Below are 27,602 nucleotides of genomic sequence, written 5' to 3'. Positions count from 1 at the left end.
CTGGGCATGTTGGTGAGTGCCCATGGTCTCAGACACTCGGAACATGAGGTTGGAGGATCGCTTGAGCCCAGAAGGTGGAAGCTGCAGTAAGCCATGATCGTGCCACTGTACTCCAGCCTGGGTGACTGAGCGAGACCTTGTCTCAATGAGTAAATAAATTTAATTATAATTTATTTGTACCACTGTACCTTTCCTACTATATCTTATAAAAAGTATTTTAAAATGAAGGCTATGGACTGGGCACAGTGGTTCACGCCTGTAATCCTAGCACTTCCAGAGGCAGAGACTGGCTGACCACTTGAGGTCAGGAGTTCGAGACCAGCCTGGCCAACATGGTGAAACCCTGTCTCTACTAAAAATAGCAAAAGTTGGCTGGGCGTGGTGGCACACGCCCGTAGTCCCAGCTACTCCAGAAGCTGAGGCAGGAGAATCGCTTGAATCCAGGAAACAGAGCTTGTAGTGAGCCAAGATCATGACACTGCACTCTAGCTTGGGTGATAGAGCAAGATGCTGTCTCAATTAAAAAAAAAAAATGAAGGCTATAGGCTAGGTATGGTGGCTTACACTTGTAATCCCAGCACTTTAGGAGGCCAAGATGGGCAGATCGCTTGAGCCCAGGAGTTTGAGACCAGCCTGGGAAACGCGGTCTCTACAAAAAAATATAAAACAGGCTGGGCACGGTGACTGACCCTTATAATCCCAGCACTTTAGGAGGCCGAGGCAGGCGCATCACTTGAGGTTAGGAGTTTGAGACCAGCCTGGCAAACATGGTGGAACCCTGTCTCTACTAAAAAATATAAAAATTAGCCAGGTGCAGGGGTATGTGCCTATAGTCCCAGCTACTTGAAAGGCTGAGACAGGAAAATCACTTGAACATGGGAGGTGGAGGTTGCAGTGAGCTGAGATAGCGCCACAGCAGTCCAGCCTCGGCGACAGAGACTCCGTCTCAAAAAAAAACAACAAACAAAACACAAAACAATTAGCCAGGCGTGGTGGTGCACATCTATGGTCCCAGCTACTTGGGAGGCTGGGGTGGAAGGATCACCAGAGCCCGGGGAAGTCCAGGCTGCCGTGAGCCATGCTCACGCCACTACACTCCAGCCTGGGACAGAGTGAGACCCTCAAAAACATAAATAAATAAAAATAAAATGAAGGCTAAGTTAAACTACCAACTAGACATTCACATGAGAAGCAATGTAATTTTATATAAGCTATAGAAAGTATAGGCCAATTCTCATCAGCAGTGTTGAAACTCTTACTATAAAAAGTATTTTCACCAGTTATAGATTTTTTACACCAAATAGAATGTGATGTGATTAAAAAGAGGATTTAGAAGCCACCAAAGAGGCAAAAAATGAAAGAATAACAATTCTTTAACTGAGTGAGTAATTTATGGAGGAAGGTGAATGACTTGGTCTGGGCTTCCTATAAATTCTCTGTTCTGACCAAAAATCAAGGGCTATCCAAAATCCAGCAACAAAACAAAACAAAAAACAGTACAAAAACCAAACACCCTCTGCCCTAGGACCAGAGGTCACCTGTTGCTTTGCTGCTCACCATGACCACTCTTGTTGACATTCTCTACTTCCAAACCCGGAACCTCAACGGTCTATACTTAGGAGATGGAGATGTGCCTAACATCTGTCTGTCTGATAGAGAAGCTGAAAGGACATTCCAGATCTAACAGGTCTTCCATGCTCCAGCCATGCCAGTCTGACCCTAGGTCTATAGAGTCTATTTAGGTGTACAGAAGGGAACAAAAAGCACAGCATCATCAACAACTACTTTTGGCTTCCAAACCATCCTGACCACAATGCACAGTAAAAAAAAAAAAAAAAAAATTGAAGTTGTCACCCAGTATACACATCATACAAATACAAATCAAAGTTATGTGAAACAGTAATTGGCTGGGCACGGTGGCTCACACCTGTAATCCCAGCACTTTGGAAGGCTGAGGTGGGTAGATCACTTGAGGTGAGAAGTTTGAGACCAACCTGGCCAACATGGTGAAACCCCATCTCTATTAAAGCTACAAAAATTAGCCGGGCGTGGTGGCGCATGCCTGTAATCCCAGCTACTTGGGAGGCTGAGGCAAGAGAATCGCTTGAACCTTGGGGTGGAGGTTGCAGTGAGCTGAGATAGCACCATTGCACTCCAGTCTGGGGGACAAAGCAAGACCCTGTCTCAAAAACAAAAAAAAAAAACAAAAAAACCCACCAATACTTAATACATACAGCACTGATATTTTTTACTCTATTCCATTTTTAAAAAACACTAGTCACGGCCAGGCACAGTGGCTCATGCCTCTAATCCTAGCACTCTAAGAGGCCAAGGCAGGTGGATCACGAGGTCAGAAGTTCGAGACCAGTCTGGCCAACATAGTGAAACTCCATCTCTACTAAAAATACAAAAAATTAGCCGGGGATGGTAGTGTGCGCCTGTAATCCCAGCTACTTGGGAGGCTGAGGCAGGAGAATCGCGTGAATCCAGGAGGTGGAGGTTGCAGTGAGGCAAGATCACGCCATTGCACTCCAGCCTGGGCGACAGTGTGAGACTCCATTTCCAAAAAAAAAAAAAAATGCTAGTCACATGCACATCATGAACACCCTGAACTAGGTAGGAGTCTACAACAGATGAGCTGGCTGGGGGCGGTGGCTCACATCTATAATTCCAGCACTTTGGGAGGCCAAAAGTGGGTGGATCACCTGAGGTCAGGAGTTCAAGACTAGCCTGACTAACACGGTGAAACTCCGTCTCTACTAAAAATTCAAAAATCAGCTGGGTGTGGTGGCACACACCTGTAATCCCGCTACTCAGGAGGCTGAGGCAGGAGAATCTCCTTAACCCGGAAGGCGGAGGTTGCAGTGAGCCGAAATTGGGCTGCTGCACTCCAGCCTGGCCAACAAGAGTGAAACTCTGTCGGTGAGGGAGACGTGATGCCTCACTCTGTTACTCAGGCTAGAGTGCAGTGGAGCGATCATAGCTCCCAGCAACCTTAAACTCCTGGGCTCAAGCGATCCTCTCACCTCAGCCTCTCAAGTAGATGGGACTGCAGGCACATGCCACCATGCAAGGCTAATTTGTCTCACTATGTTGTCCAGGCTAGTCTTATTTCATTCAATATAATCATCCTTCGATGTATGGCCATCTTGAGAAAACAGGCTCCTAGAATACTCAATTTCCTGGTAGAGTCTAATATTAAATATTCTCATTGAGTTTGTTTAAAGAGTTAAATATTCTTATTGTATCTGCTAAAAATACAAAAAAATTAGCCGGGCATGGTGGCAGGCACCTGTAATCCCAACTACTTGGGAGGCTGAGGAAGGAGAATTGCTTGAACCAGGGAGGCGGATGTTGCAGTGAGACGAGATCGTGCCACTGCACTCTAGCCTGGGTGACAGAGCAAGACTCTGTCTGGTGGGGATGGTGGAGGAGACGGACAAGTTAACGGAGGAAAGAGGGTTGGCAACAAAAGTAGGTAGGTGAGGTAAGAAATACCTAGCAAAACATCTTAAAAACAAAGGAGAAGTAAAGGGAAGATAAGGGAAAGTGTACCAAAACAAATTAAAAATATAAACCTGTAATCAATAATGGGGTATTGGTGACACCGGTGTTAGAAAATTAAAAAAAAAAAAAAAAAAAAGAGGTAAAAAGTGAAAGACTAGGGCCGGGTACGGTGGCTTACGCCTGTAATCCCAGCACTCTGGGAGGCTGAGGCAGGTGGATCACCTGAGATCAGGAGTTCAAGACTAGCCTGGCCAACATGGTAAAACTCCGTCTCTACTAAAAATACAAAAATTAGCCAGGCGTGGTGGTGGGCGCCTGTAATCCCAGCAACTTGGGAGGCTGAGGCAGGAGAATTGCTTGAACCTGGGAGGCAGAGGTTGTAGTGAGCCAAGATCATGCCACTCTGCACTCCAGCCTAGGCCACAAGAGCAAAACTCCATCTCAAAAAAAAAAAGGACTGCCTAATAAGTCTGAGTACACATAAGAATTGCCAATGTAAGCACATTCTCAATTAATAAAATTTATAGTTATATATATACTCCATGAGTGAAAATGTAGTGTTCAATTTAAACGGTTCTTGTTTAGAATGAGACCTGGGCTGGGTGCAGTGGTTTATGTCTGTAATCCCAGTGGTTGGGGAGGCCAAGGCGGAAGGATCGCTTGAACTCAGGAGTTTGAGACCAGCCAGGGCAACATGGTGAGACCCCATTTCTTAAAAAAAAAAAAAAAAAGGCCGGGCGCGGTGGCTCAAGCCTGTAATCCCAGCACTTTGGGAGGCCGAGACGGGCGGATCACGAGGTCAGGAGATCGAGACCATCCTGGCTAACACGGTGAAACCCCGTCTCTACTAAAAAATACAAAAAAAACTAGCCGGGCGAGGTGGCCGGCGCCTGTAGTCCCAGCTACTCGGGAGGCTGAGGCAGGAGAATGGCGTAAACCCGGGAGGCGGAGCTTGCAGTGAGCCGAGATCGCGCCACTGCACTCCAGCCTGGGTGACAGAGCCAGACTCCGTCTCAAAAAAAAAAAAAAAATTTTGGCGGGGCTGGGTGGCACACACCTACAGTCCTAGCTACTCAGGAGACTGAGGCAGGATAATAGCCTGAGCCCAGAATTCAAGGCTGCAGTGAGTGGTGATCCCACCACTGTACTCCAACCTGGGCAACAGAGTGAGACCTTGCCTCTAGAAAACAAAAAAAGAAATGAAACCTGGTAATAATGGTTTTGTGGTCCAGTTTACTTTTTTATTTTCTTTTTTTTAGACAAAGTCTTGCTCCGTCGCCCAGGCTGGAGTGCAGTGGCATGATCTCGGCTCACTGCAACCTCCACCTCCCGGGTTCAAGAGATTCTCATGCTTCAGCCTCCCAAGTAGCTGGGATTACAGGCATGCACCACCATGCCTGGCTAATTTTTTTATTTTTAGTAGAGATGGGGCTTCGCCATGTTGGCCAGGCTGGTCTCGAACTCCTGAGCTCAGGTGATCTGCCTGCCTTGGCCTCCCAAACTACTGGGATTACAGGTGTGAGCCACTGCGCCTAGCCGGTTTACTTTATACATATACGAGACAAGGTCTCGCTATGTTGCCCAGGCTTGTCTCAAATTCCTGGCCTCAAGTAATCCTCCTGCCAGGGCCTCCCAAAGTGATGGGCTTACAGGCATGAGAGCCTGGACTGTGGTCCAGTTTAGAAGCTGCACAGTGAATGAAATATTTCATTGCTTTGGAAGTGAAATGGAAAGACTAGAGGGGCTGGCATGTGCTCATTAGCCAGTGCTCCCTCCCACTAAGCTGGTGATAAGCTAGTAGCAGTGGTAAAGGTGAAATGGGGTTACGCTGGTCATCTCCAGAGATTTGTGCATGCTCCCAAAGAGACACTATAATAATATGACAGCTGGGCACCCCAGCACTTCGGGAGGCTGAGGCAGGAAGATCTCCTGAGTCCAGGAGTTTGGGACCAGTCTGGGCAACACTGTGAGAGCTTGTCTTTACAAAAAAAAAAAATTAGCCAGGTGAAGTGGCACACACCTATAGTCCCAGGTACCTGGGAGGCTGAGGTAGGAGGATTGCTTAAGCCCAGGAGGTCAAGGGTGCAGTGAACTGAGATCGCACTACTACACCCCAGCCTAGGTGACAGAGCGAGACCCTGTCTCCAAAGAAAAAAAACAGAAAGAAAATAATATGAGGGCTTCCACCATAATCAAGCATCACAGTTTATATACTTTACAAAATACTTCCCAAAATATTATCTTTACTGATAAGCACTTTCACATATATTATCTCATTTGATGTTGTTATACTTATTTTATATGTGATTGCAATTGAAGGTTAAGGAAGCCATTAACTTGTCAGGTCACAAATGTCATCTAAATAGCCAAGACAGGCCTCAAATCCAAGTGTTCTGCCTCTAAATCCAATTTCAGACCACTGTTCCACCTGTACCTGAGGAAACTGGGGTGACTGACTAAATGGGGATCTGGTAAGAACCTTTTTTTTCCAAACTCATGGGATAAAGTTGCTTAGTACAGGAATTCTACCCAAACCTGGAAAGCATGTCCTCTCTTAAAGTCAGGCAGGGAAAAGAGTAATTATATATTTTTGCTACAATTCTTCCGACTAGACCATGAGCCTCAAAAACCCATAAACTGCCAGTAGTTACATAACTTTCTATTACCAACAATAATATCACTTCTCCCAAAGCCCTGGAGTCCTAATCTTGGTTATACTGACTATATGTGTGATTCTAGTTCACCAGTGAAACCCCTACGGGCCACAATCTCCAAATCTATACAAAAAAGAAAATTACTTAGGCCTTACCCAGATTGCTATGAGGTCTAGGTGAAATAATGTATTTGCTAAGATAGATTAAGCCTGAAGCAGAGTTCTGAGGGAACAGTAGCCCAATTTGTACCTAAGAGCCGAGTTAGAACACTCTATTTCATACTATCATTAAAACAAAGATGACACAAAAGATACAACTCCCCAAGGGTGAACTGAGCTGCCATTTGGTGGTTAGTAACCAAAATACTATAGAATCAGCCAGAGCTTCCTGGGTTTACAAGAGGACTCAATTTGAAAATTCTACAGGTTTTTCTAAGGTTCCATAAAATAGATGCTGTGATAATTGAGAGGAAGAGGACAGCATTTAAACTATAGGCCTACAGGTGCTTTGGCTCACACCATGGCAGGGGGAGCCCTTGAGCTCAGGGATTTGAGACCAGCTTGGGCAACATGACAACACCCTGTCTCTACAAAAAAAAATACAAAACAATTAGCTGGGCGTGCTGGCACGCCCCTGTGGGGGCTTGCTTGAGCCCGGGAAGTCGAGACTGAGTAAGCCATGTTCATGCCACTGGTCTCCAGCCTGGGTGACAGAGTGAGACCCTGTTTCAAAAAAATAAAATAAAACAAACAAACAAAAAAAAATAAATTCAAACTATGAAAAAAGCAAAAAAAAAAAAATTAAACTATGGCCTAGACAAGAATTAGTAACCACAGTCTGAAGTCTAACAGCCACAAGGTCCACATATGTTGCTACGCACTACAAATATATTCCTCTTTTTAAAAGAAAGGTAAAATAAAATTGCATTTTTATCCTAGAGCATGTCAAAATAAAAACACAAAGTTCTTGATCTACTCTTCACCACAAGATGTCACTACTGGCCAAGAGAAGCATTACAAAATACTTTTCATTTCTATGATGAGTATCTTACCTTAATGTCTTTTAGAGAGACGAAATTCTCAATACCTAATTCAATCATATCCAGCACATGGTGGTCATACATACGACCTGGAAGGAAAATGTATTTTTAAGTATGTATTTTTCCCAAAGAGCCACCTTACATATCCCCACATGAGCTGTGTATTCAAAATGTCCTAATATCTGCCTCTTTTCTTTCTCCCTATAATCCCGCAAACATATCCCACTTTCTTACATTTTCAACTCTACTTATTGTTATGATATTAGTCATTGAAAGGATCTTAGACATTACCTAGCCCAACTCCTTTATTTTATACTAGAATAAATGATGGCCCACAAAAGGTAAAGGGCTTGCCTAAGCCAGTAAGCATGCCAGACTCAATCTCAATACACTGAGGCAAAGGTTCATTTTCAAATCTACTTACTCAATAGATATTAGAGCAAGGTTAATTTACATGGGTCGATACACTAACTCTAATATTGATTTAGTACATATATATATATATATATATATATCATACTAAAAAAAAAATCTACAGCTTCGGATAATTTTTTTCCCCCAATTCCAATGGATCCATGCTACGTGGGAGCTCAGAGACACTCAATGCAAGTATAAAGTAATCATGTTGCATCTACAACCCAGTAGGCAGGGATGCTGAGAGCCCGAAGAGACCACGGTTCCTGTTTAAATCAGAATTTGATTCCAACAGAGACAGAAGGCAATGGCATTCTAAGTAACATGAATTACCAGGAAATCTTTTCATATTCTTTCTTACTTGTGGCACTTCACTGTATCGGTAGGGTCATATTTATTTATATGCCCCATTCTTTACTTGCAGACTGACATAATTTTTTTTTTTTTTTTTTTTTTTTTTGAGACGAAGTCTTGCTGTGTCACCCAGGCTAGAATGCAATAAATAGCATGATCTCAGCTCACTGCAACCTCCGCCTCCCTGGTTCAAACAATTCTCCTCCCTCAGCCTCCCGTGTAACTAGGATTACAGGTGTGTGCTACCATGCCTGGCTATTTTTTTGCATTTTTAGTGGAGACAGGGTTTCACCATATTAGTCAGGCTGGTCTCAAATTCCTGACCTCAAGTGATCCACCCACCTCAGCCTCCCAAAGGGCTGGATTTACAGGCGTGAGCCATCGTGCCTGGCATGATCTAAAAATTTTTTATTCAATGTCACAAGGTGAAAACAAAACCAAAAAACCCCACCAAACTAGTTTACAGCTTATTGATTACTCCTGATCCCTCAATACCATCAGTTAATCTGAGTCACAGAGCTTGTTACAGTAGATAGGCAGACATGCACGGGACAGGAGAGGCTGCCCACTCACCCCACCCCAACCAGGAATGTCAGGCAACCATCAGGTGATGGTCAGGTGGCTGTTTAACTGTCTCTCTAAAATAATAATTGGTTGCAGCCAGTGCCAAGGAGAGGCATGCTCCCAAGAAATAGATAACACCTGAGGCTAGTAATCAGCAGCTTCCCAATAAGATCTCAGGAGTTGGGTGGGTGGGCTCAAGCACGCACACTAGGAGGCAAAATGGCAGACTTTAACTGGTATATGACCTTGCTCTATGCTTCAAATGAGCATATGTATAACTCCAATAAACACACTGTGCATGTGGCCCCTCCCAAGTGCTGGCAGGCCACTGCACAGGCAGACAGCTCATCCCAAGGAAAAATCAAGGTAGGAGAGGCATGCTGGCTCATGCCTGTAATCCCAGCACTTCAGGAAGCCAAGGTGGGCAGATCACTTGAGGTCAGGAGTTCAAGACCAGCCTGGTCAACATGGTGAGACCCCCATCTCTACGAAAAATACAAAAATTAGCTGGGCATGGTGGTGGGCACCTATAGTCCCAACTACTCAGGAGGCTGAGGCAGGAGAATTGCTTGAACTTGGGAGGTGGAGGTTGCAGTGAGCTGAGACTGAGCCATTGCACTCCAGTCTGGGCGATGGAGCAGACCAAGACTCCGTCTCAGAAAACAAAGAAAAGAAGAAAAGAAAAACCAAGGGAGAAGAGACGCCAAACCCCTGAAGCATACCAACGTATAAAGCCCCCAAGTCAAAGGTCAAACAGCACACTTGAATCTTTCAAGTTGCCTGCTTGGCGCTGCAAGGGTACTTTACTTCCTTTTACTTTCTTTTGTTTCTGCTCTATAACTTTTTTTTTTCCCTTGAGACAGGGTCTCACTCCGTCGCCCAGTCTGGAGAACAGTGGCGCCATCTTGGCTCACTACTACCTCCACCTTCTAGGTTCAAGCAATTCTCATGCCTCAGCCTCCCCAGTAGTTGGGACTACCGGCATGCACTACCATGCCTGGCTAATTTTTGTATTTTTAGTAGAGACAGGGTTTCACCACGTTGGCCAGGCTGGTCTCGAACTCCTGGCCTCAAATGATCCACCCACCTCAGCCTCCCAAACGGCTGGGATTACAGGCATGAACCACCATGCCAGGCCCCTGCTCTAAAACTTTTTAATAAACTTTCACTCCTGTTCAAATAATTCCCTCAGTCTCTTACTCTGCCTATGCCCCCTGGATGAATTATTTCCTCTGAAGAGGCAAGAACCAAGTTGCTCCAGACCCATATGAATTTGCTGCTGCTAACAAGTTGACTCTAACAGTGAAAACATTAAAAAGTAAATTATACTTACCTATTACTAGATTATTTGGCCGCTTCTTATTATGGGAGCCAAACATGAATAAAGAACAATCTGACTTCTTTGAAAAGAATTCCTATAAAACCAAATAAATCCCATTTAGTCAACGCATAAATTTAAGAACTTTAAGAATCTTACCTTTAAACTCAGGCCAGGCACGGTGGCTCACACCTGTAATCCCAGCACTTGGGAGGCCGAGGCGAGTGGATTGCTTGAGATCAGAAGTTTGAGACCAGCCTGGACAACAAGATAAGACCCTGTCTCTACTAAAAATACAAAAGACAGCCAGGTGTGACGGCACACGCCTGTAATCCCAGCTACCTTAGTGGCTGAGGCACGAGAATCGCTTGAACCCAGAAGGCAGAGGTTGCAGTGAGCTGAGAATACAACACCGTCCTCCAACCTGGGGGACAGAGTAAGACTGTCTCAAAAAAATAAAACAAAACAAAACAAAAAACTATACCAGTTTTTTTTTTTTTTTTTTCCCCCAGTGGAAGTTAATGAAGACTTAATGAACCAGAAAGGAAAATACAGGGGAAAAGTATTTCTAGCTTTTTACTTCAAGTTTTCTGATTTGGGGTACTTAGGGAAAAGATGTACATTTCAAGACTAAGAATACATGAAAACTATTCAGTTAATAAATAAAATGAAACCATTTATTTTGTTATGCTGTCATTTTGGAATAGCACACCAAGTGTTCATTTGCTGAACAAATCCCTTTAACTCATAGGATATCACTACTATCATTGCATACATTTAAAACACATGAGGCCCAGTAAGGTGGCTCATGCCTGTAATCCCAGCACTTTGGGAGGCTGAGGCAGCTGGATCACCTGAGGTCATCTGATGTCAGGAGTTTGAGACCAGCCTAGCCAACATGGTGAAACCTTGTCTCTACTAAAAATAAAAAAAATTAGCCAGGCGTGGTGGTGCATGCCTGTAATCCCAGCTACTCAGGAGGCTTAGGCAGGAGAATTCATTGAACTTGGGAGGCAGAGGTTGCAGTGAGCCGAGATCACGCCATTGCACTCCAGCCTGGGTGACAAGAGCACTGCACTCCAGTTTAGGTGACAAGAGTGAGACTGTCTTTAAAAAAAAAAAAAATTATCTGGCTGGGTGCAGTGGCTCACGCCTGTAATCCCAGTACTTTGGAAGGCTGAGGTAGGTGGATGGCTTGAGATCTGGAGTTTGAAACCAGTCTGAGTAACATAGTGAAACCCTGTCTTTATGAAAAATACAAAAAATTAGCTGGGTATGGTGGTGAGCACCTATAGTCCCACCTACTTGGGAGGCTGAGGTGAGAGGAAGGATCACTCGAGCCCAGGAGATTAAGGCTACATGCAGTGAGCTGTGATAACACCACTGCACTCCAGCCTGGGTGACACAGTGACAACATCTTGGAAAAAAGAAAGAGAGAGATCTTATCCATTTGGTTCTCAGAGGTATAGACTTCCATTACAGATTTCAGAGTAGTAAAAAATCTAAGTGTGGGGTTCTAATCCTAGACAGCTCTTTTTACACTATGCCTATAGTCTCCACATCCCACATGCTTTGATTCAGTTTACTGAGATCACCACTCTTAGCACAAAAATTAGAATCAACATGTTTTAGTCCAAAAATCAATTGGAAAGCCTCTTATTAAGAAAAAAAAAAAAAAAAGGCCGGGCGCAGTGGCTCACATCTGTAGTCCCAGCACTTTGGGAGGCCGAGGTGGGCGGATCACCTAAGGTCAGAGTTCGAGACCAGCCTGACCAACATGGTGAAACCCTGTCTCTACTAAAAATACAAAATTAGCCAAGCGTGGTGGTGCATGCCTGTAATCCCAGCTACTCGGGAGGCTGAGGCAGGAGAATCACTTGAACCCAGGAGGCGGAGGTTGTGGTGAGCTGAGATCACGCCATTGCACTCCAACCTGGGCAACAAGAGCAAAAACTCTGTCTCAAAAAAAAAAAAAAAAAAAAGAAAACAGATGAAAGAGTCATAACCCTCAATTTTTCTTTACTCCTTACAAGACTCTCTGAGGTATGAGCCCCTAGTTTGGTTATCATTCATTCTAGTCTCTAAACAGAAGCATAAAGGACAAACAACTACCCAGCTGGCCTGTCCACAACCAGTATGGGGGATGCAGAGTCAGAAAGTCCAAGAATTCAGGCTCTGCCACTAAGTATCTGGACAAATAATCTTTTCTGAGAATTAACTTTATCAGCAGGGATAATACCACCTCCTGCAAAAACTTGCAAAGGCCACATGCGATGTCACGTGAACGCACCTTGTACAATGTTGTACAATGTCCTGAACAAAGTAGGTGTCCAGAAAATACTTTTTATGGCCAGGTGTGGTGGCTCTTGCCAGTCACCCCAGCACTTTGGGAGGCTGAGGTGGGTGGATCGCACGAGCTTAGAAGTTGGAGACCAGCCCAGGCAACATGGCAAAATCCTGTCTCTAGTAAAAATAGAAAAAAATGTCCGGGTGTGGTGGTATGCACCTGTGGTCCCAGCTACTTAGGAGACTGAGGTGGGAGGATCACTTTAACCCAGGAGGCGGAGGGTGCAGTGAGCCGAGATGGTGCCATAGCACTCAAGCCTGGGTGATAGAGCGAGACCCTGTCTCAATTAAAATATATATATTTATTTTGTATGTCTAAATCAATGGAATTACTTTCTTAAAATTTCTTAAACATTCTCATGGTATGACTAACATCCCAAAGCTTTCCACAAAACACCCTTCATATATACTTGAGTGTTTTATATATATACCCACACACGTGTGTGTGAATGTGTGTGTGTATACGTGTATATACGTATATATAATCTCATCCCATTCTCCACAAAGTCTACTTTTTATTTCTTAAAATTCTAGAACAGGGGTAGTCAAATTACCTGCAAAAAGCCATATAATAAGTATTTTAGGCTCATCCTTTTGTGTTGTCTTTAACCAACTCTTCTTTTTTGTGTGAGACAGGGTCTCACTCTGCTGCCCAGGCTAAAAGTGCTATGGTGCAGTCATGGCTCACTATAACCTCAAACTCCTGCACTCAGCAGATCCTCCTGCCTCAGTCTCCCAGACAGTTAGTACTTGGGCTCCCACCACCATTTCCTGCCAATTTTTTACTTTTTTAAGAGATGGAATCTCAATATGCTGCTTAGGCTGGTCTAGAAATCCTGGCCTCACGCAATCCTCCCACTTCATCCTACCAAAACAATGGAATTAGAGGTATGAACCACGGTGCCCAACCTAACCAACTCTTTTTTTTTTTTTTTAATTGAGACGGAATTTCACTCTTGTTGCCCAGGCTAGAGTGCAATGGCACGATCTCGGCTCACTGCAACCTCCGCCTCCCGGGTTCAAGTGCTTCTCCTGCCTCACCTCCCAAGTAGCTGGGATTACAGGCATGCGCCACCACGCCTGGCTAATTTTGTATTTTTAATAGAGACGGGGTTTATCCATGTTGGTCAGGCTGGTCTCGAACTCCTAACCTTAGGTGATCCACAGGCCTTGGCCTCCCAAAGCGCTGGAATTACAGGCATGAGCCACCACGCCCAGCCTAACCAACTCTTTAAAAATGTAAAAACCATTCTTAGCTCATGAGCCTCACACAAAGAGGGATTTGGTTTGCAAGCAGTGTATTTTTGCCAACCAACCCCTGTTCTAAAGCAGCAAAACTCATGTCTCCAAGATCGTAGTGAAAAAAATGTGTGGAGAGGGTCAGGAGGAGAAAATTGACCACTATTTCCAACACAACCACTCCTTCCATAGCCATTTTGAGCTCTGTAGGTCTGGGATTCAGATAGCTAATAAATATATCCTATATCTGGAGATAGGAGATCAAAGAGAGGGAATGTCACAAACTTAAGAGTAAGAAAAGCTGTTTTATCAACACTAGACTAAAAAAGCTCAAGTGCTGCAGCTTTCACTATGGAACACTGCCACAAAGTGGTCATGCAACTAAAAGCATTATGGTGTCACAAAACAAAGCCAGGCCTTGATTAAGTGGTATATGAAACAGAGAATTCTGAGATAAATCTTTTATTTTTACTTCCAGGATCTCTTCAACAAATGACTGTAAAAAATACGAGACAAGGCCGGGCGCGGTGGCTCACGCCTGTAATCCCAGCACTTTGGGAGGCCGAGGCGGGTGGATCACAAGGTCAGGAGATCGAGACCACGGTGAAACCCCGTCTCTACTAAAAATACAAAAAATTAGCCGGGCGCGGTTGTGGGCGCCTGTAGTCCCAGCTACTCGGGAGGCTGAGGCAGGAGAATGGCGTGAACCCGGGAGGCGGAGCTTGCAGTGAGCCGAGATCGCGCCACTGCACTCCAGCCTGGGCGACAGAGCGAGACTCCGTCTCAAAAAAAAAAAAAAATAAAAATAAAAATAAAAAAAAATAAAAGTAATTTGAAAAAAACTGAGTAAAATGCATTTTATCGATACTATCTTAATTTTCACTGCAGTTAGTTACAATAAGATTATTTGATTTTAATCTAATTAATCATTAATTTCTTTCTTTTAAATTCGCTAATTAAAAGAAAAAAAATTACAAAAGTCAAATGAGCTTAAGGAAAAAACAACAAATAATGGGTTCCTGGTTGGGTGCGATAGCTCACACCCATAATCCCAGCACTTTAGGAGGCCAAGGCAGGCAGATCATTTGAGCTCAGGAGTTTAAGACTAGATTGGGCAATATGACAAAGCCCTGTCTCTACAAAAATTAGCCAGGCATCGTGTCGTGCACCTGTAGTGCCCGCTTCTGAGGTGGGAGAATGGCTTGAGTCTGGGAGGTGGAGACTGCAGCAAGCAGAGATCATTCCAACGCACTCCAACCTAGGCAGCAGAGCCAGACCCTATTTCAAAATAAACAATGGGTTCCTATCAAGAAAACATAATCATATTAAGTTTTTAAAATTTTTTTAAATAGAGACGGGGTCTCACTATGTTTTCCAGGCTGGTCTCGAACTCCTGGGCTCAAGCAGTCCTCCTGCCTTGGCCTCCCAAAGTGCTGGGATTACAGGCGTGAGCTACTGTGTCTGGCCCAACTCTTAAGGAAGAAACTAATTTTCTTAAGGAAGAAACTAATATCATCACATACTGAAATCCATTCATCATTCCCCATTTACTATAAACAATCTTTGATTTCACTTCCTAGTTTTTTCATTTAGTTTTGGTTGACTATATACTCAAACAAGAATTTGATTAACTCTAAGAAAACAACTGACATCTGTTACCAATAATTCAAGTAGCGTTTCTTGTTTTAAAAGTATCCACGCTAGTTGTGGTGGTGCACACCTGTAGTCCCATCTACTTGGGAGACTGAGGCAGGAGGATTGCTTGAGCTCAGGAGTTTGAAACCAGCCTGGGCAACATAGCAAGACCCAATCTTAAAAAGAAAAAAAAAAGTAAAGGCATCGGAAGGAAGAATCATATTTTTAGAACTCAAACTTGCTTTATAAAAATAGGTCTATAATAAACTTCCTTTTGAAAATTCATTATGTCCTTTAAATGCAACTCAAGTTTTACTTTTTTTTTTTTTTTTTTTTTTGGCTCTGGAGTTTCACTCTTGTTGCCCAGGCTGGAGTGCAATGGCGCAACCTTGGCTCACTTAAACCTCTGCCTCCCGTATTCAAGTGATTATCCTGCCTCAGCCTCCTGAGTAGCTGGGATTACAGGCATGTGCTACCACGCTCGGCTAATTTTTTTTGTATTTTTAGTAGAGATGGGGTTTCTCCATTGGTCAGGCTCGTCTTGAACTCCTAATCTCAGGTGATCCACCCGGCTTGGCCTCCCAAAGTTCTGGGATTACAGGCGTGAGCCACCACGCCCGGCCAAGTTTTAAAAATTTTATCAATGTATTTGCAGGCAATGAATAACACATTTCCCAGCCATAGTGAAAAGAAAGATCTATAGATATTTTTAAAAGTATTTCCTCTCCATTTTACATCAAAATTCCCTCACATAGGATGACCTCTAATTTAAAAAAAATCACAAATTTGGAGTACAAATGAATTAATCTGAATCATTACTACTTATATGTTCTCTTAAATCATAAAGATTATTGTACTTACCAGTGATGTCTGATCCTCAAAAGGTCTTGTAATATTTTTCCTAAGAATATAAAAAAAGTGACTGCAATTTTAATAACCTCAATAAGTATATACAATGAATGTATTAAGGTAATTTTATATTCAGATGATAAAAAAATTGAAAGGATATTCATTCATTCAAATATTTATTCAATGCCAATTATATGCCAGGCCACCATTCTAGGAGCTAGTGATACTATACTACTACATCAAACAAAATGCTTGCTTTCATGGAGTTTACAGGCTTGTGGAAAATAAAGTCTTCTGTATATATGGATTCTGCATCCTTCCGCATCCTTCTGCATCCATGGATTGATTTGACCAACCACAGACTGCTAGTATTCAATAGACAAAGAAAGTGTGTTTTTAAAAAAAAGGTGGGGGGGCTGGGCACAGTGGCTCACAACAGTGAGCTATGATCATGCCACTGCACTCCAGCCTGGGTGACAGTGAGACCCCGTCTCTAAAAAAAAGTTAATCAAGAAATAAAAAGAAAGAACAATAAAAAGCAGGATAAACCAGAAAATACAGCATTATAACGATTTACATAGTATTACATTATATTAGATATTATAAGTAATCGAGAGACGATTTAAAGTATATGTGACTTACTTTTATGGGAAGCATTTTTTAAAAAAAGTACACAGGAGGATGTGCGTGGGTTATATGCAAATACTAGGCCATTTTATGTAAGAGACGAGCATACCTAGATTTTAGTATCTAAGGGGAGGTTTCTGGAACCATTGCCCACAGATACTGAGGGATGACTGTAGCTTATTCCAGGGCTGTGGTAAGGAAAAAGACAAGATGAATCCAGAGAATTTTGTGATGTTAGAAAGTAAGGAAGTGCTCAAAAACAGGAGGCATGTTGAAAGGTCATAGGAACCAAACCAAAAGAGTTCCCAACTTTGGGAGGCCGAGGCGGGCAGATCACGTGGTCAGGAGATTGAGACCATCGCTACTAAAAAAAAAAAAAAGACAAAAAAATCAGCCGGGCGTGGTGGGCACCTGTGTAGTCCCAGCTACTAGGGAGGCTGAGGCAGGAGAATGGTGTGAACCCGGGAGGCGGAGCTTGCAGTTAGCCAAGATTGCGCCACTGCACTCCAGCCTGGGCGACAGAGCGAGACTCCACCAAGAGCTCCCAGCTGGGAGTGGTGGCTCACGTCTGTAATCCCAGCACTTTGGGAGGCTGAGGCTGGTGGATTACCTGAGGTCAGAAGTTCAAGACCAGACTGGCCAACATGGTGAAACCCTGCCTCTACTAAAAATACAAAAATTCGCTGGGCGTGATGGTGGGCACCTGTAATCCCAGTTACTCAGGAGGCTGAGGCAGGATAATCGCTTGAACCCAGGAGCTGGAGGTTGTGGTGAGCTGAGATTGCACCACTGCACTCCATCCTGGGTGACAGAGACTCTGTCTCAAATTAAAACAAACAAATAAACAAACAAAAAAACGGGGGGTTCCCAATTGCCAAACAGAACAATTTAAGCAATTAAATTAAGAACACTGGATTAGGCCGGGCGCGGTGGCTCAAGCCTGTAATCCCAGCACTTTGGGAGGCCGAGACGGGCGGATCACGAGGTCAGGAGATCGAGACCATCCTGGCTAACACGGTGAAACCCCATCTCTACTAAAAAAATACAAAAAACTAGCCGGGCGAAGTGGCGAGCGCCTGTGGTCCCAGCTACTCGGGAGGCTGAGGCAGGAGAATGGCGTAAACCCGGGAGGCAGAGCTTGCAGTGAGCTGAGATCCGGCCACTGTACTCCAGCCTGGGCGACAGAGCCAGACTCAGTCTCAAAAAAAAAAAAAAAAAAAAAGAACACTGGATTAGAATCCAGAAGAATATATGAGGAAAGTGCAACATTTTTGTAGTGTTCTTGACAAACATGCATAACCTCAAGCAATTCATGAGAAAATTTAAACCCAAATTGAGGGATAATTTACAAAATAACTGACAAGTACTTGTCAAAAATGTCAAGGTCATCAAAGACAAGGAAAGACTAAGGAACTGTCACAAATTGGAGAAGACTAAGGAGGCATGAAAACTAAATGCAACATGGGATGCTACAAGAGAAAAAGTATTAAAAGGAAAACTAGAGCCGGGCGCAGTGGCTCATGCCTGTAATCCCAGCACTTTGGAAGGCTGAGATGGGTGGATCACCTGAGGTTGGGAGTTCGAGACCAGCCTGACCAACATGGAGAATTCCGTCTCTACTAAAAATACAAAATTAGCCGGGCATGGTGGCACATGCCCATAATCCCAGCTACTTGGGAGGCTGAGGCAAGAGAATTGCTTGAACCCAGGAGGCAGAAGTTGCGGTGAGACCAGATCGCGCCACTGCACTCCAACCTGGTCAACAAGAGTGAAACTCCGTCTCGAAAAAAAAAAAAAAGAAAAGAAAGAAAAAAAAACTGGGCCGGGTGTGGTGGCGGCTCACGCCTGTAATCCCAGCACTTCGGGAGGCCGAGGTGCAGAGATCACCTAAGGTCAGAAGTTTGAGACCAGCCTGACCAACATGGCGAAACCCCGTCTTGACTAAAAATACAAAAATGAGCTGGGCGTGAAGGCATGTGCCTGTAATCCCAATTCGGGAGGCTGAGGGAGGAGAATCACTTGAACCAGGGAATCGGAGGTGGCAGTAAGCTGAGATCGTGCCACTGTACTCCAGCCCGGCAACAGAGCTAGACTCCGTCTCAAACAAAACAAAACAAAACAAAACAAAAAAACCACAAAAAAATTAGCCAGGCATGGTGGCATGTGCCTATAATGCCAGCTACATGGGAGGCCAAGGCAGAAGAGTGGAAGTTGTAGTGAGCAGAGATCACGCCACTGCACTCCAGTTGGGCGACAACAGGCCTCCGTCTCAAAAAAAGGAAAAAAGAAAAACTGATGCTAATCAAATGTCTGTCATTTGATTAACATTAGTGAATCAGTGTTAATCTGTTAGTTTTGATCACTGCGTTATGGTTATGCAAGATGTAACATTAGGCGAAGCCAGGTGAAGGGTATATGGGAATTTCGCATTATTTTTGTACTTTTCTGTAAATCTGTAAGTATTTCAAAATAAAATACATATGCTATGGTCACAACTATGCAAGGACATTCAATACAAATGAAAAAATAGAACAAAAGAAAGAAATTATAATATTAATAACAATAAGGAATTTTAGTATCTTTAAAAAATTTTTTTGTGGCCGGGCGCGGTGGCTCAAGCCTGTAATCCCAGCACTTTGGGAGGCCGAGACGGGCGGATCACGAAGTCAGGAGATCGAGACCATCCTGGCTAACACGGTGAAACCCCGTCTCTACTAAAAAATACAAAAAACTAGCCGGGCGAGATGGCGAGCGCCTGTAGTCCCAGCTACTCGGGAGGCTGAGGCAGGAGAATGGCGTAAACCCAGGAGGCGGAGCTTGCAGTGAGCTGAGATCCGGCCACTGCACTCCAGCCTGGGCGACAGAGCGAGACTCTGTCTCAAAAAAAAAAACAAAAAAAAAAAACAAAAAAATTTTTTTGTTTTCCAAATCTTCCATAAAGTAGTTACTTTTATAACGAAACAAAATCATTTAAAATACAGTAAAAGAAATCATGACTTACTTTTTATACAGGACACCATATGGTTTTTTCAGTGCATACTGTAAAACAAAATTTATAGCTTTTAAAACAAACACATTCTGAAAAGCAGAAATAAAAATAAAACATCATAACAGTCACTCTCCAAGACTGCTCTGGGGCCTCAATCTTGTCCTGAGGCCTTCTTCCTGACTCCCTTTTCATCACTTACAGTAACTTGAAACATAAACTTAATATTCTTGGACTAGACTTTCCTATTTAAAAGTTTCTATGCCCTTTCAATAGTCTATCAAACTTAAACCATTTCCTTCATGTCTTTAAACTCGACTTAGTCCAGTCTCTCTCTGGGGAAACAATGCCAGGTACAGTGGCTCACGCCTGTAATCCCAACACTTTGGGAGGACAAGGCAGATCACTCGAGCCCAGGAGTTCGAGACCAGCCTAGGCAACATGGCAAAACCCTGTCTCTACAAAAAACTGCAAAAATTAGCCAGACATGGTGGTGCATGCCCGCAGTCTCAGCTACTTGGGAGGCTGAGGTGGGAGGATCACCTGAGCCTAGGAATTTGAGGCTGTGGTAAGCCTTGATCGCACCACTGCACTCCAGCTCTGGTGATAGTGTGAGACCCTGTCTCGGAAAAAAAAAAAAGTAGTAGATAAAAACAGAAAAAATAAATTCTATCAGGAAAGGTTGATGTTGTGTGGAGATAAGAAAACTCAGAAACAGTCACAATGATGACAACTAGAATACTAGCCAGGGATAAACACAGCTCTTTAAAAAATGCCTATTATTCAATGTTCTTCATTTTTTTCCCTACTTCTACCCATCCACTAATAATCATTCATTTTATTTTATTTATGTATTTTGAGACAGGGTCTCACTCTGTTGCCCAGGCTGGAGTGTAATGGTGCGATTAAAGCTGACTGCAGCCTCAAACTCCTGGGCTCAGGTGATCCTCCCATCTCAGCCTCCCAAGTACAGACACATGTACCACACCCAGCTAATTTTTGTATTTTGAGTGGAGATGGGGTTTCACCATGTTGTCCAGGCTGTATTTTACTATTTTTAAAAATTTAATTTAAAGAGATGGGGTCTCACTTTGTTGTCCAGGCTGTTGTACTGGGCTTAAGCAATCCTCCCACCTCAGCCTCCCAAAGTGCTGGGATTACAGGTGTCAGCCACCACACCTGGCCTATAATCACTTATTACTTGTATGGCCAGTACTGCTCTACCACAGAGAATAACAAAGATGTCATCAGGTACTACCTTGCATTAGAGAAATGGGTAAATGAGGGAAACAATGAAAAATAAGGTATAATAATCATTCATCAACTATCAGAGTTGGTGAACAAAGAAAATGCAACAGTAAAATCTGCCTTTTTAAGTATAAAACTTTTGATGATTCGTGGCCAACTATTTCCCTGTTTCCGTGTAATAAACATTGCCACCTCTTCTTTCTTGATAACTCAGATGAATTTTGATAATCATGATGAATTTTAATTATTGTAGTAATCTGTAATATTGTGCTGCTTTTAAAGCTTACTTAAATATGTAGGATCATTGTGCTGATGGATATACTAGGAGAGGGGCAGTGTCCCGTCAGCACAATGACATTCAGACAAACATTTCAAAAAAGGGATGGGCCTATATAAGGCATTCAGACATCTGAATTGACTATGCTTATCAGGCATAGAGTTTGGCAAGTTTAAAAATGTATTCAACGCCAGGTGTGGTGGCTCACTCCTGTAATCTCAGCACTTTGGGAGGCTGAGGCAGACAGATCACTTCAGGCCAGGAGTTTGTGACCAGCCTGGCCAACATGGTGAAACCCTGTCTGTACTAAAAGAACACAGAAATTAGCCGGGTGTGGTAGCATGAGCCTGTAGTTCCAGCTATTCGGGAGGCAGAGGCAGGAGAATCGCCTGAACCCGGGAGGCAGAGGTTGCAGTGAGCCAAGATGACACCACCGCACTTCAGCCCGGGTGACAAAGTGAGACGCCATCTCAATAACAACAAAAATGTATTCAATTACTTAATTGATTTAATTCAAAGACCTATTAGCTGTACTGAAGGCCTAATTAGTCAAATAACCTACTAGATATCTCCACATACTATGCCTTTTTTTTGAGATGGAGTCTTGCTCTATTGCCCAGGCTGGAGTAAGTGCAATGGCGTGGTCTCAGCTCACTGCAATCTCCACCTCCCAGGTCCAAGCAGACTCTCCTGCCTCAGTCTCCTGAGTAGCTGGGATTACAGGCGTCCACCACCAAGCCCGGCTAATTTTTGTATTTTTAGTAGAGATGGAATTTCACCATGTTAGCCAGGCTGTCTTGAACTCCGGACCCCGTGATCTGCCCGCCTCGGCCTCCCAAAGTGCCGGGATTACAGGTGTGAGCCACTGCGCCTGGCCTTTCTTTCATTGATTACCTATATATTGAGTACCTACTATGTACAGACACTGGGCTGGACACTACGCTACAGAGGTAGAAAAAACAAAGCTTTTATTTTCATTACTTAAATCACATGTCCCAAACTGAATCTTTCACCTTTCCCTCCAAACCTGCTCCACTTGACACATTTTCTAATTGGCATTATTGCCCATCAGGCACTCAAGCCAAAAACCTGGGAAGTCATACTTTTCACTAGTTCCCAACTCTTCTACCCTCAACATCTATTTTTTTCTGGTCATTTCTCATTTTCATTGCCACCACTGGACTCCAGATGCTCTTCACCTAGCTGGCAGCAATGGTTTAGTTTCCTACATTTGCTCTCAACCCTCTCTAGTCAAGCCAATTAAAAAGACTGGTGGTCCTTTTAATTCTCTTGCTTATTATCTTTCAATGACTACATGGAGCTTTCAGATTAAAATTCAAACTCCATTTTACTATATGACCCATGCCTCTTCTTCTAGCCTCATCTAGCCCACTCTCCTTTGGCCATGCCCCATTATTTATAGTTCTCCAAATGCATCAACGCTCCTTCATACTCCCTTTTGCACAAACTTCTTTCTCAGTCTCAGAGGGTCTTCTCTTTCTCTCCCACTTCTTGCACCAACTTCTCCTTCAAAATGAAGCTGAAGTGTTATCTCTGGGGGGACCTACCCTGTGTGGGGGTCCCCCATGTGATTTTCTTTTTTTTTTTTTTGAGATGGAGTCTTTGTCACCCAGGTTGGAGTGCAATGGTGCGATCTCGGCTGACTGCAACCTCTACCTCCCCGGTTCAGACCATTCTCCTACCTCAGCCTCTGAGTAGCTGGGACTACAGACATGTGCCACCACACCCAGCTAATCTTTTTATTTTTAGTTTTCACCATGTTTCACCATGTTGGCCAGGCTGGTCTCGAACTTCTGACTTTGTGATTCTCCTGCCTCGGCCTCCCAAAGTGCTGGGATTACAGGCGTGAACCACTGTGCCCGGCCTCCCTTATGTGATTTTAACTGTTTCCCACCCTACCCTGTCCATGCCTCCAACACAGCACAATGTGAGAACTTTTTACATGTCTATCTCTCTAAGCTCACTGAAAGAACTGTGTCTCACGTATTAACTCCCAGCAGAGGCACAGTAACTGGTGTTGTTGAATGACTAAATATATAGCAATATGCAGTTATTTCTCTTTACAAATTAAATTTTTTCCTAAAATGTGAGTAAGCCAAATTCTAGTAATTGAAAACAGCTTAAATTTACTAAGGGAGACCTTCACCCTACCAGACCCATCTGTGCTCCTAAAAGATAATAATAAAATTTACTAACAGAACTAGTTGCTTTAAGAAAAACTAGTAGTTGGTGCCTCGCAGGGTAAAGAACCCCCCAACTTTAGCTCTTCTCTAAGATTAGTAGTTCTTATGGTAAGGCAAGCTTATCTATGTATTTCTCCGGCAGCCCAACCTAGCATGCTGAAAATTCCAAAATGACTTCAATACCTTTTAAAGATTAAGTATATATACTCACCACATCTTTAAGTACTTGTGTCACTGTTGCATTTGCATTTCCCCCTTTAATCAGCATGGCATTTTTAATATTTTCATTGAGTTTCGGCTCTCTCTTCTCAAGGAATCTCTTGGCTCTTTTCGTTTTGGGCTTTCTGTTCAGAAAAGCACAATTCATAACTATTTAAACATTTTCCTCACATTGCAAAGGCATGACTTAACTAATATGCAAATTCTTAAAAACACATTTGTCATTTAGGACTCCACCCTTAAACAAAATCTCACTTTTTTTTTTTTTTTTTGAGATGGAATCTCACTCTTGCCCAGGCTGGACACAATCTGGACGCAATGGCACAATCTTGGCTCACTGCAACCTCCATCTCCTGGGTTCAAGCAATTCTCCTGCCTCAGCCTCCTAAGTAGCTAGGATTACAGGCACACACCACCACACCTGGGTGATTTTTGTATTTTTAGCAGAGACAGGGTTTCACCATGTTGGTCAGGCTATTCTCGAACTACTGACCTCAGGTGATCTGCCTGCCTCAGCCTCCCAAAGTGCTGGGATTACAGGTGTGAGTCACAAGGCCCAGCCAAAATCTCACTTTTTTGGGAGATATCAGTAAAAGATATTTCCTTATGATTGTTAAATAAGTGTTTTGTTAGCTTTTAAAAAAAAAGCTTTCATTTTTATATTTCCACCATTCTTTTACTACTGCTTTTTTTTTTTTTTTTTTTTGAGACGGAGTCTCGCTCTGTCGCCCAGGCTGGAGTGCAGTGGCCGGATCTCAGCTCACTGCAAGCTCCGCCTCCCGGGTTTACGCCATTCTCCTGCCTCAGCCTCCCGAGTAGCTGGGACTACAGGCGCCCGCCACCTCGCCCGGCTAGTTTTTTGTATTTTTTAGTAGAGACGGGGTTTCACCGTGTTAGCCAGGATGGTCTCGATCTCCTGACCTCGTGATCCGCCCGTCTCGGCCTCCCAAAGTGCTGGGATTACAGGCTTGAGCCACCGCGCCCGGCCTACTACTGCTTTTTCAAATCTTTTTTTTAAGTAAAAAATAAAAGGCTCAAGTAAATACTGTCGCTATTTTTACTCTTCTTTTTTCTTCAAGCCTTAAGTAGTCAAACTGTATCCTGTACCCTAATACAAAGAATTGAGCATCAACTGCTGATCAACCTGTGGGCATTTACTAAACATGAGACTAATGACTGCTTACCTTTCTTTTAGGTTTAAGACCACAATGCCTGCCAGGAAGTATACACTGTTGCACTCCAAAATCATTGCTGAGAATGTCAATATTATTGCCAACAATGGGGAATAATAAGGTTGATGTTTACCTGGAGTCACTCTATTAAGGCTTAATCTTCACCACAATCCTGAGAGTTACAATTCTTTTTTATTTATTTATTTTTTTTGAGACGAGTCTCTCTGTCTCCCAGGTTGGAGTGCAGTGGCGCGACCTCAGCTCACTGCAAGCTCCGCCTCCCGGGTTCACGCCATTCTACTGCAGGCGCCCGCCACCATGCCCGGCTAATTTTTTGTATTTTTAGTAGAGGCAGGGTTTCACCGTGTTAGCCCAGGATGGTCTCGACCTCTTGACCTCGTGATCCGCCCGCCTCAGCCTCCAAAAGTGCTGGGATTACAGGTGTGAGCCTCCACACCCGGCAAGTTACAATTCTTATCTTCACTTTACAGATGAGGCAACTGAACAGACAGGTAATGTGCCCAAGATCACACAGCAAGTAAACAGGCCAATTTTCAAAATGAGCTAGGGCTGGGCGGCCACAGCCTGTAATAAAAACACTCTAGGAGGCCAAGATGGACGGATCACTGAGCCCAGAAGTTCAAGACCAGCCTGGGCAACATCGCAAAACCCTGTCTGTACAAAAAAAATACAAAAATTAGCTGTGGTGGTGCATGCCTATAGTCCCAGTTACACGGCAGGCTGAGGTAGGAGGGCTGCTTGATTCCGGGGAGGTCGAGGCTGCAGTGAGCTGTGATCGGGCTACTGCACTCCAGCCTGGGTGTCAGAGCCATACCCTGTCTCAAAAAAAAAAATGTTTTTTAAGCCAGATTTAAAAATTCATGTAGACCAATTACCCTGTAAACTATTAAGGGAAAATAAATTCATTATTCTGACTTTATGATGTGACAGTAGGAATGGCGTATTTTTATACATTTCTGTTCAAAAAAGGGGCTTCACCTCTGCTTCCTCTACAATGAGCGCCCTGATTTTTCAGACAGTTCTCTGTCATCTACTGAAAGAATTCTCCTCCCAAACAATTATGACCCTCCCTCGTCCAGTCCCATGGACACTTTGGGAAGAAAGAGACTATACATGCACTTTAGTTTCCCATGTAGATTTTAAAAATCCTCCTCCAGAGATAATGTCACATATAAAGCTTCTAATCATTTACTGGTTGATAAAGATACAAATTATTCTATCTTCTGTAACTCATTAAACAGCAACAAATGCAAATAGCGATTAACATGTTTTATTAGCTGCCTGGCTCCCAATTAATGTGTAAACTAGTCCCAATACCTAGTAAACGACTCTTCTTTGTAGTCCAAACAGCTAGAGGCATAGCAGGTGTGCAAAATCTCTGAATGACTAAAACTGTCGTTTTGGATACATACTAACCTACGTAAATAGCAAGAAAACCACAGCAAATAACAGCAGGGCTGTTTAGCACAATAAATATTCTTGAACAAATTTAAAACAGGTATTATTCAAGGATAACTCAGAGGAGTGTACAAAGTCGGAAAGAAAAAAAACCAAAACTAATGAACATTTCTACGTGCTGCAGCAAAGGCTCTACATACATTCGCAAAACTAACCCTCACAGCTCTAAGAAGTATGACTATGATGAGTGCTATTTTACAGAGTAAACTGAGATTTAGAGACATTTAATGACCCAAAGTCACAAAGCTTTAAGTGAACACGCCAGACTGTCACCCAGATCTGTCGGATTCCGAGGGCTGTGCTCTTAACCCCACTCTAACTAATCTGTCTCATACTTCGGAAGTCAGATGTTTTTCAACTGACTAGGATAAAAGCGGCCAACGCTTCAATCCCACATCCCATCCCGCGACTCCCACCTGAGAGCTTCCCCACTGTCTCCTGGCAAGTAGCTCGCGCTGAGGAAAACCCCGGCTGGTGATCGATCGGCTCCCACCCAGGCAAGAAGAGGGGTAACCAGGAAGAGTGAGAGGCCGAGACAATACCACCCTCATCACGGGACCCTTTCACCCCAACGATCCCCGGGGCGGAGAACCAGCGAACTTACACAACTCGATCCAGAGTGTCCATCGCTACTGCTCCCTGCAACTCTTAACTAAGTGGATGCACGTGCACCCGGCGATTACGTGCGCCGGAACAGGCAGAACCGGAAGCTGAGCGCAACGCCACTTCCGGGGACGCCCTCGCCGACGGTGCCTGGAGGTGTTGGCGGCCATTTTGATTGGAATCGCGCCCTGTTCCCTTGGTTACGGATTTTTGCCCTGGCTCTTTCCCGGAATTACAGGTGCGAGGTAATACTTTTAAGTAACATTGGCCGGGTGTGGTGGCTCACGCCTGTAATTCCAGGATTTTGGGAGGCCTAGACGGGCGGATCACCTGATACCAGGAGTTCGAGACCAGCCTGGCCAACATGGCGAAACCCCGTCTCTACTAAAAATACAAAAATTAGCCGGTCGTGGTGGCGGGCGCCTGTAACCCCAGCTACTCGGGAGGCTGAGGCAGGGAGAATTGCTTGAACCCGGGAGGGGGAGGTTGCAGTGAGCCGAGATCGCGCCACTGCAAAATCCGGCCTGGGCGACAGAGCGAGACTCCTTCTCAAAAAAAAAAAAAAAAGTAACATAGACTCTCACAGTTTGATGTACACGCTAGTTGTATACTTGGAGTCAGGTATTCAGAAGCCAGATTTTATTCTTCAGGGAATCCCAGGATGCTAGAAAGGTTGATTGCACGGTAGGTACTCACATAATCACTAAAAACATTAATGTGAAATGGGCACTATTGACAACTGTGCGATCAGCGTGACAGAGTTTGTCTATCACGGTTGCCCAGTACATAAAATATGCGCAGAAAAGGTACTGCTGATCGTGATTTTTTCCCCAGTTTTTAAGTTACCACATAATTCACATACCATAAA

General features: G+C 43.8%; 1 protein-coding gene across 2 annotated transcripts in view; it reads right to left on the bottom strand.

Annotated features, from left to right (window-relative positions):
• The window catches only part of RPF2 (ribosome production factor 2 homolog), a 46,996-nt gene extending 20,170 nt beyond the window's left edge, over positions 1-26,826 (bottom strand). Inside the window, exons 1-6 of one of the 2 annotated variants that reach the window (XM_015448406.4) lie at positions 26,548-26,826; positions 23,473-23,605; positions 19,548-19,585; positions 15,932-15,971; positions 9,866-9,947; positions 7,213-7,289 (exon numbers count right to left, since the gene is read on the bottom strand). In XM_015448406.4, coding sequence (XP_015303892.1) covers positions 7,213-7,289; positions 9,866-9,947; positions 15,932-15,971; positions 19,548-19,585; positions 23,473-23,529 — 294 coding nt within the window. In that variant the 5' untranslated portion in view covers positions 23,530-23,605; positions 26,548-26,826. The remainder of the gene's footprint in view (positions 1-7,212; positions 7,290-9,865; positions 9,948-15,931; positions 15,972-19,547; positions 19,586-23,472; positions 23,606-26,547) is intronic. The other variant, XM_005551594.5, reaches the window with a different exon arrangement.
• Between the last annotated feature and the right edge of the window lie 776 nt (positions 26,827-27,602).

Source organism: Macaca fascicularis, chromosome 4 (assembly GCF_037993035.2).
Source record: "Macaca fascicularis isolate 582-1 chromosome 4, T2T-MFA8v1.1".
Classification (NCBI taxonomy): Eukaryota; Metazoa; Chordata; class Mammalia; order Primates; family Cercopithecidae; genus Macaca; species Macaca fascicularis.
The sequence above is the reverse complement of the archived record's forward strand: the minus strand, read 5'-3'. Positions and strand labels throughout refer to the sequence as shown.